General features: G+C 67.0%; 1 protein-coding gene across 7 annotated transcripts; it reads left to right on the top strand.

The window, feature by feature from the left end:
• The first annotated feature begins 641 nt into the window (after window positions 1-641).
• PLXNB3 (plexin B3) lies at window positions 642-16479 on the top strand. 7 transcript variants are annotated; one of them, XM_047714783.1, is made up of 36 exons: window positions 642-765; window positions 2235-2338; window positions 3773-4820; window positions 5219-5398; window positions 6020-6148; window positions 6237-6337; window positions 6818-6947; window positions 7132-7288; window positions 7384-7492; window positions 7572-7686; window positions 7786-7911; window positions 7990-8106; window positions 8413-8506; window positions 8590-8759; window positions 8952-9103; window positions 9391-9496; window positions 10068-10198; window positions 10458-10634; window positions 10743-10938; window positions 11087-11326; window positions 11412-11573; window positions 11663-11814; window positions 11974-12074; window positions 12154-12392; window positions 12504-12682; window positions 12898-12964; window positions 13168-13495; window positions 13704-13807; window positions 13894-13987; window positions 14316-14494; window positions 14679-14839; window positions 15037-15184; window positions 15381-15445; window positions 15521-15596; window positions 15705-15779; window positions 16064-16479. In XM_047714783.1, the coding sequence occupies exons 3-36, from the start codon at window positions 3786-3788 to the stop codon at window positions 16166-16168; spliced, it is 5700 nt and encodes a 1899-aa protein (XP_047570739.1). In that variant the 5' UTR covers window positions 642-765; window positions 2235-2338; window positions 3773-3785; the 3' UTR covers window positions 16169-16479. The 7 variants fall into 7 exon arrangements, 6 of the variants coding, with proteins under 6 accessions (XP_047570739.1, XP_047570740.1, XP_047570737.1 ...); XM_047714784.1 differs by having other exon boundaries at window positions 644-765; window positions 2256-2338; XM_047714781.1 differs by lacking the exon at window positions 642-765 and adding an exon at window positions 1583-1689 and having other exon boundaries at window positions 15705-15766.
• Window positions 16480-17493: the final 1014 nt, after the last annotated feature.

Raw genomic sequence — 17493 nt, 5'->3', positions numbered from 1 at the left:
ATGCTAAGAACACAACAACTCCATTGGCCATCTCCTCTTGCCTTAGGGACCCCTCGGTCCTCCTGTCCTTCCCTGCGCCACCCACCCCCTCCCCCACCAGCACCCCCGCCCCCGCTGCCTCCAACCTCCCGTGAACTGGAGGAAATAACTGTACCCCCTCCGGGGTCATCAGAAGGAGTGAATGAGTTCACGTACACAGAACACTTAGACCAGCCCTGGTTGTCAGGAAGACATCAGTAGGAGCAGAACTGTGTGGTTCAAGGTCAGCTTAAATCTCACTTCCTCTGTGAAGCTCTCCCTGAGACTTGGCTCCCCTCCTTGGGGCCTCCCTGTGTCCTCCCTCCACAGGTGGGCTCTTCTGGCCATGGAGCCTCATCTGTTGGCAAGCAGGGTTCTGAGACTCTTGGATCAGGTGGCGGTGGGCTGCATCTCTTTGCCACCGCAAGGCACTTAGTGGAAGGCTAGGGAGCGCCCTGCTACCCTACCCGCCCAGCTGGGGGGCGCGGCCCCGCTCTCACCTGCCCCAGCCAGGTTCGCATGGCTGGCCCTGCGTCGTGCCCACCATGGCCGGCAGAGGGCAGCAGCGCCCTGCCCTGCACCGTCAGGCAAATGGGCGGGCGGGGAGGGGCTGGGCAGCCCGGCAGGCCCCGCCAGGATAAGTCGGGTTGGGCGCGATTGCATTGTGGGGACGGAGGCCGGGGCTCTGCGGGGACGCACTTCTGGCACTGCCAGCTGCTCTTCAGCCCCTGCCAGCGGCCCACCCAGGTAGGCAGGAGCTGGGGCCGGCGAGGGTGAGGGGTGCGAGGGCCGCTGGATCTTGGGGCGCCGCCTCGGGGCGTGCTGGGACCTGGGAGAAGCCCAGGGTCTGCAGAGCCCACTTGCCCAACAGGGCAAAGGCCCTCAGGCACCAGTCCAAGCCCTGAGACCCCAGCTCCTGATGCCTTAGGGACATGCTCCCCCCTGAGGCTGTGGCCCTGGAGGTGGGAGGGAGGACCCCCAGGCTTTTAACCCCAAATGGGAAAGCTGGCGGGGCTGGGGGCCAGGGGCCGGGCCCAGGGAAGGGAGGAGGCCCGCCTGGCTCCCCACCCCCACAGCCACCCAACCGGCCCAGCCAGGTGTCAGTGAGCCCCACAGCTGCCACCACCTCACCCTGGAGCCCAGAGCCTACTGCTGGAGCCTGCTACCGCCATGCACCATGGAGAAAGCAGGGACCCCAACCCAAGTGCACCTGCCCCAGCACCCCAGGCCAGGGCCCCCAGCTCTGCCTGCATTATGTGCAGATGGTGCCCTGGGGGTAGGCAGGACAGCCAGCTGCCACTCGCCACTCCCTTCCCCACCGCCCTCAGCACCCCAGGCAGGGAGGGGAGCCTGAGGCCCATCCTGGGATGGTGTTTCCCCGGGGGGAGGGGGAAGGGAACAGCTGGCAGCCAGTTGCCATGCCTGAGCCAAGCGCAGGGTTCCTGGGGGCTACGCCCCCCCACCCCGTCCAGTGCCTCGTCCAGCAGCATCCTCTGGAGCAGGGCCGTACCTGGCACGACTTTCCAAGTCCCCTGAGGCAGGACTGGATGGAGACAGGTCGCTTGCTCTCTGGCCAGTCATATTCCGGGCCAAGGATGTGGGATGGGGGGAAGAAGGTCTCCTGGACGGGCTGCCTTTGTCAGCACCTCCCCGCCCCCAGCCTGGACAAAGGCAGGCATTGAGGGCCAGGACTGGCACTTCAACCAGGCACCAAGGCTACTGAGGCTGAGGCTGGTGTTGCAGGGGCTCAGCATCCTGACCTTCCCGGCGGGGGGCCTCAGTGGCCTACCCTGTGCCCTTCACAGGGACGGGGTGGGGGGAGGGAGGGACACAGAGAGGAGCCCGCTGGCTGGCACGGGTTGGGAGTGGGGTGGGGCTGGCTGTGTGGGTCTCATTTTTCTGGCTGGAAGAAACCGTGTCCTTTGTCCCCAGGACCCAGGGGGTGTCTCTCTGGGGGTGGGGAGAGGCAAATAGCCCCCTGGCCAGAAGAGACCGGGTGGGGTTAAGAGCACCAGATAGTGAGTCCGGGCCCGGGCCTGCGGACAGAGAGGACATTGTCGGGGTGGAGGCAGGGCTGCCTTGGCTCAGCTACCACGGACAAAGCTGCCAGCTGTGGGGGAGCCCAGCCACCCGGCCCTTGGCCCCCCTGGCCTCCCTCCTCCCCCAGGGCCAAGCCTCAGCAGTCTCCCTCCCACTCTGGACAATGCCCCCCACAGCCGTCCTGTGCCTGTCACCAGTGCCCTGGGCCCGCTGAACGGAGAAGCTCCTCTCTTGGTGCCACACTGCCCAGGAGACCCCTCCGTTGCTCCCCTCTGAGGCGGTAAGTGCCCGGGGCCCCTATCTGCAGAGACACCCCTGGGAGGGGCCAGGCCAGGCCGGCCAGGCAGTCCCAGGGAGCCTGGGGCCCCTGGTGCTGTGTACCTCTACCCCCTCAGCCACAACCCCCAGACACTGCCGCCGATATCCCGGGTTGAGAGGAAATGCCCCCGTCCCCAAGCTGGGCCTGACCTTCCTGTCTGTGTTCCCAAGATAAGGGGCCTTGGGGCCTCCGTCTGGGCCTCTGTCAGGGCTCTGCCTCCAGCTGGCACGCCTGCCAAGCTGCGGGGCCCTGAGTGACAGCAGGCCTGCTCCTGGCTGGCACGTGCCCGCATGCCCAGCTGGGCAGGACCCTAGCTCTACTGAGGACCTGGCTTCTGTCCCCTTCTCTGTGGTCCTGTACCCTGGGGCCCTGCCTGGTGTGGGGTGTCTTTCTGTGTTGGTCACCTCTGCAGCCAGCTGGGGCCCAAGGGTGCCGAGCAGGGGCCTTGGCTAATGGCTCCTGGCTGGGAGGTGGTCCACAGGGGCCCCGCTCAAGCCTTCTCAGGAGGTTTGGGGCCCCCACCTGGCCCTCAGCAGATACCTTTAGTCTGAGCTCTGAATGGCTCCACGTGGGGAGGCAGGGGTACCCATGCCTTGCTCCCTCCCCCTGACCGTCGTCTCCTCAGTCAGGCTTCCCCCTCTCTTTTCTCTCCTGCCACCCCATCAACACCCTCAGGGGCTGGGGCCCAGGCTTGCCCCTGGCCCTGCACCTTGTGTTGCTTTTCCGTGGCCCCCCCCATTGTCTCCCCCTGCCTCCACTCCGCCTGGCCCTTGGGTCTCCCCCAGCCCCTGCTCTGACCGCCTCCCAGCCCTCTAGCCTACCGTTCTCTGGCTGCCTCAGTTTCTCCCTGGCTCTCTCTCCCTCCCCGCACTCATTCTCCCCTGTGGCATCAGTCCCTCCTTACAGCTGGCCCTGCCTGCCCAGGGCAAGTTTTGTCTCCCTGCCCTTCACGTCCCTTGTGCTATGGGTGTCCCCCCCCCTTGCATGGTGGCCTTGCGCTTCTTCATGGTTGTCCTCCTCCTTGTCCTGCTCCCCCCCCCGTCCCCCTCGCCTGGGGGCTGCCCACCCCTCTGTCTCCCCCATCTCCCCCCATCAGAGCCTCCTGCTTCTCCCCTATGCTGTCTTCCTCTCCTGCCCTTTCCCATCTCTGGCACTGCCCCTCTGTCCCTCGGAGTCCTTCAGGATCCGCCCCTCCCAACAATCTAGAAGGAGATGGAAGCAACCCCTCCAACCCCCACATCCCTTGGACTCTCTCTCTCTGCTCCTTTTCTGTCTCCCTCGGTCTCTTTCTCCATCCTCTCCCTTCCCTTCGGCTCTGTTACTCTTCCAGATCGTTCCCTCCCTCCCGCGTGCTCTCTGCACCCGCTCTTCCCTCGGCTCCGCTGTCCCCCGCAGGTGCCCGCGCGCGATGACTCCCCGGTGTCCCTTGGGGCCCCGCCTCCTGCGGGTGCTTCTGCTGTGCCTGCCGCTGCCGCCCCCGCCGCGGGCGCACCGCTTCTCGGCCCCCAACACCACGTTCAACCACCTGGCGCTGGCGCCGGGCCGCGGCACGCTCTACGTGGGCGCCGTGAACCGCCTCTTCCAGCTCAGCCCCGAGCTGCGGCTCCAGGCGGTGGCGGTCACCGGGCCGGTCTTCGACAGCCCCGACTGCGTGCCGTTCCGCGACCCGGCCGACTGCCCGCAGGCGCGGCTCACGGACAACACGAACCAGCTGCTGCTGGTGAGCGGCCGCGCGCGGGAGCTGGTGGCCTGCGGCCAGGCGCGCCAGGGCGTGTGCGAGAAGCGCGGCCTGGAGGACGTGGCGCAGGTGCTGTACCAGGCTGAGGACCCCGGCGACGGGCAGTTCGTGGCTGCCAACGCCCCGGGTGTCGCCACAGTGGGCCTCGTGGTGGCCGCGCCGGGCCGGGACCTCCTGCTGGTGGCCAGGGGCCTGGCGGGCAAGCTGTCGGGCGGGGTGCCGCCCCTGACCGTGCGCCAGCTGGCCGGGCCGCAGCCCTTCTCCAGCGAGGGCCTGGGCCGCCTCGTGGTGGGCGACTTCTCCGACTACAACAACAGCTACGTGGCGGCCTTCGCCGACGCCCGCTCGGCCTACTTCGTCTTCCGCCGCCGCGGGGCCCGGGCGCAAGCCGAGTACCGCTCATACGTGGCCCGCGTCTGCCTGGGGGACGCCAACCTCTACTCCTACGTGGAGGTGCCCCTCGCCTGCCGGGGTCAGGGCCTCATCCAGGCCGCCTCCCTCACGCCCGGCGCGCTGCTGGCGGCCTTCGCTGCAGGCCCCGGCGGGGCCCGGCCCGCGCTGTGTGCCTTCCCGCTGGCCGAGCTGGACAGCAGCATGGAGCGCGCGCGGCGCCTGTGCTACACGGCTGGCGGCCGTGGCCCCAGCGGCCTGGAGGAGGCCACCGTGGAGTACGGGGTCACGTCCCGCTGCGTCGCCCTGCCTCCTGTGAGTGGCCCCGCTCACCCTCGGCTAGGCTCCTGCTGTCTCTCTCGGCCTCGTCCGGCCTGACTTGCCTCTGTCCCCATCCCCCTGCACCGTGTCTCGGCCCCAAGGCAGGGACTGCTATCTGTTAGTCTGGGCTGCGGGGGGCTGGGCACTGTCGGGCGACAATCCTGGTCAGAGGATGTCAAGGAGAAGCGGGCTCTTAGTGGCTCTTTTAGTCTTTCTGCCTCTGCAGTGTCCGCTTGTCCTGCTGTGAGGCTAGGACCCTGACCAATCTGCCCTGCCCCCCACAAGGCTCCCTGGCCCTACCCTCCGGCCTGGGCTTGCTCTGTGCCCCGGGGAAGGTACCTCCTGCCTCCTGCCTCTTGCCGGGACTGATCTTCCCCTCCCTGCCCATCCAGGACTCCCCGGAGTCATACCCCTGTGGCGATGAGCACACCCCCAGCCCCATCGCTGGCCGTCAGCCCCTGGAGGCCAGGCCCGTGCTGCAGCTCGAGCAGCCCATCAGTGCCGTGGCAGGCCTCCAGACAGACGGGCATACGATTGCTTTCCTGGGGGATACCCAGGGTCAGCTGCATAAGGTAAGGTGAGGGGCGTGCCCTGGTCCCAGACCCCAACACCAAGGCCTCTAGGAGCTGGGCAGGGCCCACCCTTGCTGATTTAACCGGGTGTGGCCCGGCCCTGAGGCGGCTCGGGGAAGCCCCAGGTACCTTGACCTCTCAGGCTGTGTCCCGCCAGCTGGTCGAAAGGCCATGCCGCACATGGGTGGCTGGCTGGGTGCCACCTCCTGGGGCTCCTAGTTGCAGAACTTAGGAAGGCTGCCCGGGTTCCAGCCAAGGTGGGAGCCAACGGTCAAGGTGGGCGGGGATGCCACAGGGTGGGGGTGGACAGTGCCTGGTCCCAGAGCCAGTCTGGCCCCAGAAGTCTCTGCTTAGCTAAGCCCTGCTTAGCTCCCTGCACCTGCCCTCCTGCCCTGGCACTGAGGTCCTTACCCAGAGTGGCTGGGTGATGGTGAATGGGGGAGGGGAGGGGAGCCATGCAGGAGGCCTAGGGGCCTGCCCCACCCTCCGTGGCCCAGCCTGGCCTCCCTGGTATAGCAGGAAGGAGAGCTGACCCTGTGCCACAGGAGGCTCCCTGGGAGACCCAAACAAGAGCAGGGCACATACCACAAATCTTAAGAGCAGGCCTTGTCGTCCCTCCAGGTCTTTCTCAATGGCTCCCAAGGCCAAGTGTACCACTCCCAGCAAGTGGGGCCTCCAGGCTCAGCCATCAGCCCAGACCTGCTGGTGGACAGCAGTGGCCACCACCTCTATGTCCTGACTGCCCAGCAGGTGAGGCTTGTCCCTGGGGGTGGGGGTGGGGGGCACAGGAGGCCCGAGGCCCAGTGCCTACTACCTCTGCCCCTCGCTGCCCACCCAGGTGGACCGGGTGCCTGTGGCCGCCTGCCCCCAGTTCCCTGACTGTGCCGGCTGCCTGCAGGCTCGAGACCCGCTGTGCGGCTGGTGTGTCCTCCAAGGCAGGTGAGCGCAGGGCCTGGGTCCGGACTTGGGCCAACAGGTGGTGTGTACGGGGAGGGCAGCCTCAGGCCTGCCAGGAGGCCAGCTCGGCTTCCAGAGATGGAGGTACGGGGCCACCGTGGAATCCCTCCATCCTGCCCCACACGGCCCAAGCTGCTGTCTTCTCATTACCCAGCCCCACTCCCTGGTCAGGCCCCTGCCGCCTCTCCCAGGTGTTCCCGTCCCACTTCTGCTCCAGGAACCCCTTATGGCAACCCTCCCCTCCACAGCAGCGGCCCCCCTCTTACTCACGGTCAAGGCCAAAGCCCGCACTTTGGCCACGAGGCCCTATCTGCTTGGCCCATCCCTCATGAGCACTGTCCCTTTCTGTCCCCCATACCTGGGTAACATACTCCAGCTGGGCCATCCTCCAGGCCCTCTCGCCACCCATTGCCTGGGGAGCCTGAGACCCACATGCCAACCCAATGGCCCCTGGCCCTACAGGTGTACTCCCAAGGGCCAATGTGGGCGGGCAGCCCAGGCCAACCAGTGGCTGTGGAGCTATGAGGATGGCCACTGCCCGCACGTCCAGAGCTTGCTGCCAGCCCACCGCCCCCGCCAGGAGCAGGGCCAGGTGAGCTGCCCGTTGCTGCCCACCTATGGGGGCTGCCCACAAAGTGCCCCCGTTGTCTTCCTCCTCTCCCACTGCCTCTGCTCCTACCCCACTGTGCCCGAGCTCCCTCTCCTTTGCTGACACCCACCACATCCTCCTACCGAGGAGCCCCTGCCTGCTCTGTTTTCCTTGACGTGTGTCCCAGGTCACCTTGTCTGTCCCCTGGCTGCCTACCCTGGCCATGGATGAATACTTCCATTGTGCCTTTGGGGACTATGACAGCTTGGCTCATGTGGAAGGGCCCCACGTAGCCTGCGTCACCCCTCCCGAAGACCAGCTGCCGCTGAACCCTCCAGGCACAGGTGAGGAGCCCCTGGGGCCGGGGGCCAGGGGCCGGGGCAGGAGCCAGAGGGGCAGGAGCCCCGTGACCCGCCCTGCCACCACCGTCCCCTCCCAGACCACGTCACCTTGCCCCTGGCTCTGATGTTTGAGGATGTGGCTGTGGCCACCACCAACTTCTCCTTCTACGACTGCAGCGCCGTCCAGGCCTTGGAGGCGGCAGCCCCGTGAGTGCTGGGCCTGGCGGTTGCGGAGGGGCGGCGAGCCCAGAGGGCGCCCCGCCTGAGCAGCCCCCTGCCCCTCCAGGTGCCGTGCTTGTGTGGGCAGCCTCTGGCGCTGCCACTGGTGCTCCCAGAGCAACCGCTGCGTGTACGGGGAGCACTGCCCCGAGGGCGAGGACACCATCTACAGTGTCCAGGAGGTGGGTGGGCCCTGCCCGGCTGCCACTGCACACCCACCCCACGTGTGCCCTGCCCAGCCCCCTCTCCTGCCAAAGGGCTAAAGTGTCTCCTTTCCGCAGGTGGATATCCAAGTGCGTGGCCCAGGGGCTTGTCCCCGTGTGGAGGGCCTGGCCGGTCCCCTCCTAGTGCCTGTGGGTTGGGAGAGCCGTTTGGCCCTGCGTGTACGGAACCTTCAGCATTTCGGAGTGAGCGGGGAATGCAGATGGGGAGGGCTGGTGGGGGGCGCTGATGGCGTCCAGGGTCCTGACAGTGTCCACTCCCAGAGCCTGCCTGCCTCCTACCACTGCTGGCTGGAGCTGCCCGGGGAACTTCGAAGGCTGCCGGCCTCTCTGGAGGAGATGGCGGGAGATGTGGGCCTCATCCACTGCCAGGCCCAGCAGGTGTGTGGCCGCCCAGCAGCCTCTCCTGCCCCCGGCTGCTCTCTGCGGCCCTCATGCCCCCACACACGTTGCCTCCCAGATTGTTCTTTGCCCTCCGCATCTTGTCGTCCCTCACAAGGCAGGCTCTGTACAGGCCCTGGGCATGCAGCAGGAACCTGGCACCCCATCCTCTGCCCTAGGGTTGCAGTCCGGTGGGAGACGTGGGCACTGAACAAGGGCACCCATTCTGGGAGGAGTGTCCTGGAGGAGACAGGGATCAGGGTTGTCCGGAGTTGGGCCCGGCCTGACCCCACACTCTGCCCATAGTTCCGCCCCTCCATGGCGCAGCGGGAGCTCCCGGTGCCCATCTATGTCACCCGGGACAAGGGCCAACGGCTGGACAACGCCCACACTCTCCATGGTGAGCTTGGGGGTGGCAGGGGCAGGTAGGACTTGGTGGGGGGCAGGGGGTGGTGCCTCAGCGCCCTGCCTGACCTTCCTCAGTGACCCTGTACGACTGCGCCGTGGACCACCCTGACTGCAGCCGCTGCCAGGCAGCCAATGGGAGTCTGGGCTGCGTGTGGTGCAGCCACGGCCAGCCTGCTTGTCGCTATGGTCCTCTGTGCCCCCCTGGGGCCGTGGAGCTGCTGTGTCCCACTCCCAGCATTGACACAGTGAGCCCCCAGCCTCCTACCTCCTCCCCATCAGCCCCGCCCCTCCCCCTCGCACTGTACTAACCTCACCTGGGTCAGACCCACCCTGCTCAGGCCCCCAAGCCCCGGCAGCTCAGTCCTGCCCCAGGCTGGCTGGTGGGGTACCCCCACGGCAGAGCAGATGTGGGTTCGGGCCACCCTTCCCTGCTGCAGGTCGAGCCCCTAACCGGGCCCCCCGAGGGTGGCTTGGCCCTCACCATCCAGGGCTCCAACCTGGGCCGGGACTTTGCTGAGGTACAAGATGCTGTGAAGGTGGCTGGCCGCCCCTGCAGCCCGGAGCCCTCTCTCTACCGCACCTCTGCCCGGTGAGCCATCCGAGCTGCCAGGGGCTGAGGGACGCCCTCCTGGGGAAGCCCTCAGAGGGCGGCTACCCAGAGAGAAGGGGAGCTTGCAGCCAAGAAATGTGGGCCTGGGTCAGAAGTGCCAAAGGAAGACGAGCCGGGGGAAGGAAGCAGGGGCTGGCAGTGAGAGGGGTGGCAGCGAGGTGGAGGTGGGAGTTCTGGGCGGTGGCTGGCGGGTGGCCCCTGGCTCCTGCTGAAGACCGGCCTGGTCCATGGGAGCCCTGAGCAGCTCCCAGGCCTCCATTCCCCAGGATTGTGTGTGTGACGGCTCCCGCCCCCAATGGCACCACAGGGCCCATCCAAGTGGCCATTAAGAACCGGCCACCAGGCATCTCAACCCAGCATTTCACCTACCAGGTCAGCACCCACCCCAGGGTGGTTCCCACGCAGGATATAGTAGGAGGGAAGCCTAAGTGAGGATTTCAAAGTTGGCCCCGGGTAGCAGGAAGAGCTGGCATGTGTCCAGAAGGAAAACCAGGTGATCTGTCTGAGTGATCATCCTGGCCACCGAGTGGAGGATGGGCCAGGGACACCAGTGGAACAGTGGAAGCAGCCAGTGTGGCAGGCGGGTGGGACCGAGGGAGAACGGGGACACCTTGAGGCACTAGCTGAAGCCAGGAAGTGCAGGGGGGAGCAGCGGGAGGCAGGGCAGAGCAGTAGTCCGGCAGCACCCCAAGTTGGCGATTGGATCTCAGGATTTAGAGTTCCGGGGGGCCTGGGAAGAGTAAGTTGTGGCAGAGGAAGAGGCCGTCCTGAGGGGCAGAGATGCAGTGAGGAGAGACAAGCCCCTCTCAGGGCAGAAGAGAGCTGTGAGGCTTCTGGGAGGAGGGTGTGGTCAACTATGGCCCACGGGAGAAAGCCCTGGCGCCCTGGGGCCCAGAGCCTAAGGGAGCAAGTGTCTGGCACCCCAGCCTGCTCTGTCCCTCAGGACCCCATCCTGCTGAGCCTGAGTCCCCAGTGGGGCCCCCAGGCAGGGGGTACCCAGCTCACTATCCACGGGCAGCACCTCCAGACAGGGGGCGATATCAGTGCCTTTGTGGGTGAACAGCCCTGTCCCATGTGAGTATCTCTCCTCCCGGTCCCAAGCTGGGGGCTGTCAGCTGGGGGTATCCTTGGGGGCCTCATTACCCCCTTGTGTACATGGGGGAAGTGGGTTCAGGGCTCCCTAAGGCCCCCGTCAAAGTCCAAGAGGAACGGCCACTGTGCCCTCATGGTCTCTGTCCTCACTGAGGGAGGCAATGTGGGTCTCTGGTGGGGTAGCCAGGCCCGGGCTAGAGCTCAAGATGCCAGAGCCATTCCCCCTCCCCCGTCCCCGCAGCCAGGAGCCGGTGTGTCCTGAGTCCATCGTGTGCCACACCATGTCCCAGGCCAGCCCAGGAGAAGCAGTGGTTCGCGTGGTCTTTGGCCATGCCCAGCGCACGCTGCCTGCCAGCTCCTTCCAGTACACGGCCAATCCCCAGCTCGTGGCTGCCGAGCCGAGCGTCAGCTTCCGGGGGTGAGGACCGGGTTGGCGCTCCAGGCGGCCTGGGCTCCTTCCCCGGGGAGGTGGGGCTGGGCCGGGCCGCTTGCCACCTGTGTGGCTGCTGACTGCGACCCGACGCAGGGGCGGGCGGCTGATCCGCGTCAGGGGCACCGGCCTGGATGTGGTGCAGCAGCCCCTGCTGTCCGTGTGGCTGGAGGCGACAGCAGAGGTGCAGGCGCGGGGAGCCCAGCCCCCGGATCCCAGCCCAAGGAGGAGCTGCGGAGCCCCTGCTGCGGCCCCCCAGGCTTGTATCCCGCTCGAGGGGGGCTTGCTGCAGGTGAGCACCCCACCGGCAGGCAGCGGGGCTGGTTGCGCCTGGGGGGCGGGGGGGCGGGGTGCAGATGGGGGCCCATTTTGCCCCCCCGGGGAGCGAGCGAGGAAGCCCCAGCTCACCCCTCCTCGTCCGGGGCCCCGCTGCCTCGCAGTGCTCCACGGTCTGTTCCGTCAACTCGTCCAGCCTCCTGGTGTGCCACAGCCCCGCCGTGCCAGACGGGGTGCACCCGCGGCGGGTCTTCTTCGCCCTGGACAATGTGCACGTGGACTTTGCCAGTGCCAGCGGGGGCCAGGACTTCTTGTACCAGCCCAACCCCCGTCTGGCCCCCCTCAGCCGCGAGGAGCCCGCCCGCCCCTACCGTGTCAAGCCGGGCAACGTCCTGGATGTGGAGGTGAGCTCTTCCGCGGGCCGCCTCTGCGTGGGGACCACGGGCAGGGGACGAGCGCCCCGGCTCAGGCCCCTGCTCTCTGTCCTAGGGCCAGGGCCTCAACCTGGGCATCAGCAAGGAGGAAGTGCGTGTGCACATCGGCGACGGCGAGTGCCTGGTGAAGACACTCACACTCACCCACCTGTACTGTGAGCCGCCGCCCCGGGCCCCGCAGCCCACTAACGGCTCGGGGACCCTGCCGCAGTTCGTGGTGAGGGGGGGCTCCCGGCGCAGAGGTGGCTGGGCACTAGGGCCCCAGAGGCCCTCTCACTCAGGAGCCCTGCCCGCCCCCCGCCCCAGGTTCAGATGGGCAACGTGCGCCTGGCCCTGGGCCCCGTCCAGTACGAGACGGAGCCCGCCCTGTCTCCCTTCCCTGTAGAGGCCCAGGTGGGCCTGGGCATGGGCGCTGCAGTGCTCATCGCCGCCGTCCTGCTGCTCAGCCTCATGTACAGGTGAGAGGCTCCTCCCCGTCATGCCTGTGCCCACCGCCCTCCTCACTTTCTGAAAGGTGCACCATGGCAGGCCTCCATGCCTCCAGCCACCCTGGCTTGGTGGCCTCGGGCTCCCGGTTGGCTCGGGCCTGTGGCTAACACCTGGTCCCTGGGCCGCAGGCACAAGAGCAAGCAGGCCCTGCGGGACTATCAGAAGGTTCTGGTGCAGCTGGAGAACCTAGAGATTGGTGTGGGCGACCAGTGCCGCAAGGAGTTCACAGGTGGGAAGAGGGCGACAGGGAGGGGGACAGAGGACCCACCTGGGCCTGAGCCCACCCATCAGTGCCTCCTGGCCCACAGACCTGATGACCGAGATGACCGACCTCAGCAGCGACCTGGAGGCCAGTGGGATCCCATTCCTGGACTACCACACCTATGCCGAGCGCGTCTTCTTTCCAGGGCATGGCAGCTGCCCGCTGCAGCCCACCCTCGAGGGGCCCGGGGAAGAGGCCCGCCGTGTCCCTGTGCGCCAGGGCCTCACGCAGCTTTCCAACCTGCTCAACAGCAAGCTCTTCCTCCTCACAGTGAGGGCTGTGCGGGTGGTCGGGGGGCCTGGAGGGGTGCAGGCCGGGCCGGGCGGTGGGGCTGGGCGGGCACAAAGGCAGGGCGCTGCGTGGGGCACCCCTGAGTGCCAGCGCCCTGCCCCCCAGCTCATCCGCACCCTGGAGGGGCAGCCCGGCTTCTCCCAGCGGGACCGCTGCCACGTGGCCTCCCTGCTGTCCCTGGCGCTGCACGGGAAGCTGGAGTACCTGACCGACATCCTGCGGACACTGCTCAGTGACCTGGCCGCCCACTACGTGCACAGGAACCCCAAGCTCATGCTGCGCAGGTCGGCGAGCCCAGCCACGCGCTCTGGAAGCATGGGGTTGGGGGGGTCCCCATGGAGCAGGGGTGGGCGGGGCAGGTGGGAGGGAGGTGGACGGACCTCCTTACCAGGGACAGGGGGCACGAAGGGCTGACGGGTGGAAAAGCTCAGCCCAGGGCCTGGGGCGGGGGCAGGGGCCCTGCAGCACCCCCTCTCTGACCTGGGCCCACTCCCTCCAGGACGGAGACCATGGCGGAAAAGCTGCTGACCGACTGGCTGTCCGCCTGCCTCTACGCCTTCCTGACGGTCAGGGTCAGCCCGGCTGACACCCTCTCCCCTTGCTTCCTTCCACAGCCGCCACCTGTTGCCCCACTGAACTGGGCCCCCCGTTCCCCCAGGGGTCCTGGGGCGTGAGCGCTCCACGAAGGGGCTGTGATGTTGGGCCGGCCGTCCTTGTCCTCCCTGGGAGCAGCCGACCGCCCTTCCCTGTCTTGTCGTGCCCGCTGCAGGAGGTGGCCGGAGAGCCGCTGTACCTGCTCCTGCGGGCCATACAGTACCAGGTGGACAAGGGCCCCGTGGATGCTGTGACAGGCAAGGCCAAACGGACCCTGAACGACAGCCGCCTGCTTCGGGAGGACGTGGACTTCCGGCCCCTGACGTTGATGGTGTTGGTGGGCCCCGGGGCCGGTGGGGCAGCAGGGAGCAGCGCCACGCAGCGTGTGCCCGCGCGGGTGCTCGACACAGACACCATCACCCAGGTCAAAGAGAAGGTGCTGGACCAAGTCTACAAGGGCACCCCCTTCTCCCAGAGGCCCTCAGTGCACGTCCTAGATCTCGGTGAGAGAACCTACCCGCCCATCCCTGCCTGGGGCTGTCACCACCCACAGGTGCTCAGCCCCACACTGCCCCGGCAGGGATGGGGAGGGAGGCTGGGGGGGGGGGGTTGGGGGGAAAGGGGAGCTTGCGCCCTGTCACCCGGAATACACCACCAGTGCAGACTCGGGGCACAGGCTGCAGGCTCACTGGCTTCCCCGGGTGCCCCCAGAGTGGCGCTCGGGCCTTGCTGGCCACCTAACCCTGTCCGACGAGGACCTGACCTCGGTGACCCAGAACCGCTGGAAGAGACTTAACACCCTGCAGCACTACAAGGTGCCGGGCGGCCGGGGGCTGGGGGGCTGCCCCCGCCTCCGCATCAGCCAGGGAAGGAGCCCAGCCTCCACTCGCCTTCCTGCCAGGTCCCGGACGGAGCCACCGTGCGGCTCATCCCCCGGCTGCACAACGGACGAGCCGTCTCCCAGAGCCTGGCCCAGAGCTGCCCCTTGGGGGAGAGTGAGTCTTATGGCCCCAGAGCTCGAAGTAGGCAGGTGGGAGTCCCAGTCCTGCCGTCCTCCTTGCCTGGGTGTCCACCACACCTTGCCAGGGGGCGAGCACAACCTCTAGGCTGGGCCAGGGACCTGAGGTGAATGAAGGCAGCAGCTCATCCTGGTTGGGGAGCTCTGGGACCCCAGGGTGTTGAGCTGAGCTCTTTCGCCCCTGCTTTCTGCGTCTCCCGCAGCCCTGCCTCACCCGGCTAGGTGAGCGGGTTGGGCGTCCCCAGCCAGTGGTGTGGGACAGGGGACAGGCGCTGAGGACTGAGGCCAGACTTCTGGGCCCTCAGACGTTCCCATGCTGGAGGATGGTGAGGAGGGTGGGGTCCGCCTCTGGCACCTGGTGAAAGCCACCGAGGAGCCAGAAGAAGCTAAGGAACGGCGAGGCAGCCTGCGGGAGCGGGACCGGGAGCGGGCGCGGGCCAAGGCGATCCCAGAGATCTATCTCACCCGCCTGCTGTCCATGAAGGTTGGTGTGGCTGGGGAGCTGCACCCCAGGGGAGCCCCCTGGTTGGGAGGGCCCATGGGGGCGGGGGCTGGGACTGAGCTGGGGGGAGGGCGTGGTCCTGAGAGCTAGCGTGGTGGCCTGAGTCCCCGGGGGAGCGTGGCCCTGGCCCGCACCGGCCTCCCACACCGCGCCTCCTGCCTTCCAGGGCACGCTGCAGAAGTTCGTGGATGACACCTTCCAGGCCATCCTCAGCGTGAACAGGCCCGTGCCCATCGCCGTCAAGTACCTGTTCGACCTCCTGGACGAGCTGGCGGGCAAGCATGGCATTGAGGACCCGGAGACCCTGCACATCTGGAAAACCAACAGGTACTAGCCCATGTGGAGGACAGGCGGAACCCAGGAGGGTAAGGGCTGGCCGCGCTGGGGGCGGGGCCACGGCCAGGACCCGAGCCCAAGCTTGGTGGCATCTGCCCTGCGTTTCTGACATGGACGTGCCAGACAGCCCCCCGCGGGACTCGGGTCCGGCCCTGCCGATGATGCGCGCGGCGGGCCTGTGTCCCCAGCCTGCTGCTGCGGTTCTGGGTGAACGCCCTGAAGAAGCCACAGCTCATCTTTGACGTGCGGGTGTCGGACAACGTGGACGCCGTCCTCGCCGTCATCGCCCAGACCTTCATCGACTCGTGCACCGTCTCTGAGCATAAAGTGGGCAGGGTAAGCGCAGAGCTGGCATCGACAGACCGAGGCCCAAGGAGGAAGGGCTCAGGGAGGAAACCACAGAACTCTCCGTGCGCAGCCCCGAGCCAGGCTGGGGAGATGGGCGGACCGCGGGGCACTGGCGGTGCTGTCAGGGGGACAGGGCCAGAGCTCCCCCCGCCTCCCCGCTCAGGCCCACTCCTACCCAGAGCAGGATTCCCCGGTGAACAAACTGCTCTATGCCCGAGAGATCCCTCGCTACAAGCAGATGGTGGAGAGGTGAGTGTTGGGACAGCGGGGCTCGGGGGCGGGGCTTCCCGCCTTACCCGCCCCTAACCGGGTCTCCGCCGCCAGATACTACTCCGACATCCGCCAGAGCTCGGCCGTGAGCTATCAGGAGATGAACTCGGCGCTGGCTGAGCTCTCCGGGGTAAGGCATGGCCCAGGGGGCACAGCCCTCCGCCTCGCGGTGCGCGCGGGGGTGGGGGTGGGCTTTAAGGTCCGGGCTGAGCCTCACCTCTCCATGTGCGGTCCCCAGAATTACGCCTCAGCTCCCCACTGCCTGGAGGCTCTGCAGGAACTGTACAAGCACATCCACAGGTATTATGACCAGGTGAGGCCCGGCGGCCGGGAGGGGGAGGGGCACACCCCCTGAGCCCGGAGGGAGACCCCAGAATCTCCCTGGGGCTGGAAGGAGGTGTCTAGGCCCATGTGGGCAGAGGAGAGGAAGGGCGCAGTTGGGGGAAGAGGCGTGGCCCCAGCCCAGATGCCCGGGGAGGCCTGGAGCGGCCCCAGCGATCCCCAAGCCACTGCTGAGACGGTCCGGGGCTGCCCAGCCCTGGGCTACAGGCTGAGGGCAGAGGTCTCAGGCAGGCCGCCCTTCTGTGCCCCGGGCAGATCATCAGTGCCCTGGAGGAGGACCCCGTGGCTCAGAAGATGCAGCTGGCCTGCCGCCTGCAGCAGGTCGCTGCCCTGGTGGAGAACAAGGTGACTGACCTGTGAGCGCTGAACCCCACGGACACCTGAGGCCCAGCAGCCCCGGCAGGAGCAAGCAGGAGCACCCACCGCAGTGCCTGAGGACCCCCAGACGGAGCCAGCAGCTGAGGAGGGGCCGGCGAAGAGTGGCCGGGGTGCTGCCCGCCAGGGGTCTCCCTGCGGCCTCCCCCCTACCTGCGCCTCCCCCTGCATTCCCCCACCCGGCCTATTTTCTAATTTATAGTAATCCTCACCTCTTCCCCCCACCTCCCCACTGTATTTATTTGCTTGCTGGAGAATCACATCTGGAAATAAAATAGAAATACATCTTTTTAGAAAAAGCCCAGTCCCCAGCCCTTGCCTTTGCCTGCGCAGCGCTCCCTTGCTTGGCCCTCCCCTCAGCCCCAGGGCTATGACTTGTGCCTGAGGAAGAGGAGTCATCAGGCACTCCCAGGCCTTGCTCTCCCCTCTCCCATCTCCTCCCCCGGCCCACCCCCCTCCATGTATGCCCACGACACCCTACCAATTCTTTCCTGACCCAGGGCTGACAGAACCAAGCTTCTCCTACCTTGGGCTAACCACAGTCACTGCCGAGGCCCCTCTGCTTCTGACTCCTACAGTCCCCAGCTGGCCTCCTATCTCCACACTGTGCCCTCCGTTCCCTCCTGGCCACAGCCAGAGTGCTCTTTCTAAAGAGAAAAGTGCCCCTCAGCCTTCATGGGACTCTCACACCAGTGCCGACGGGCACTGGGTAGGACCCTCAGCTGCCCAAGGCCTCCCCATCTCTCCCCCAACCCCAGCCACTCTGTGGCCCAAGAGGTCTCCGGTCCATCAGGCTATAGGCCTTGCACCAGCCACGCCCTGCGCCACCCCAGAAGCTCACCCACCCCTTTCTGGGGAGCCGAGTCTTCCTGGCCCCATGTTAGAGCTGTGGGCTTGTTGGTTCCCCGAGGACAGGGCCAGGGTGCATGATTCCCTGTGCCTCCCACAAGGAGGTGGAAGGGAGGCTGCACGGTGTCAGTGCTAGGGTCCTGAGCGGGCAGGTTCCCAGGCTTTGACACTGTCCAGGCACCTCTGCTGGGAGGGACCAGCTGCCTTCAGCTCATGTCCCTGACTCATTCATCCAGAATCCCCAGTGACAGCATGTTCAGGGAGAAGAGGGCTCCTGCCTGTCTAACGGGTCAATGAGCCGTGGGAGAAGTGGGAACCCCACTGAGAGGGGGCAGGGAATGAGCTACCCATGGGAATGGGAAGAGTCACCTCTGGAAAGGCTACCACAAGGGCCAAGCAAGAAGCCAGATATTGTTCCAAAAGTGTCACTGGTGCTGTAGGGTGTATGCAGGGCGGGCCAG

Source organism: Lutra lutra, chromosome X (assembly GCF_902655055.1).
Source record: "Lutra lutra chromosome X, mLutLut1.2, whole genome shotgun sequence".
Lineage (NCBI taxonomy): Eukaryota > Metazoa > Chordata > Mammalia > Carnivora > Mustelidae > Lutra > Lutra lutra.
Note: the sequence above shows the minus strand (reverse complement) of the source record. Positions and strands in the feature narration are given on the sequence as shown.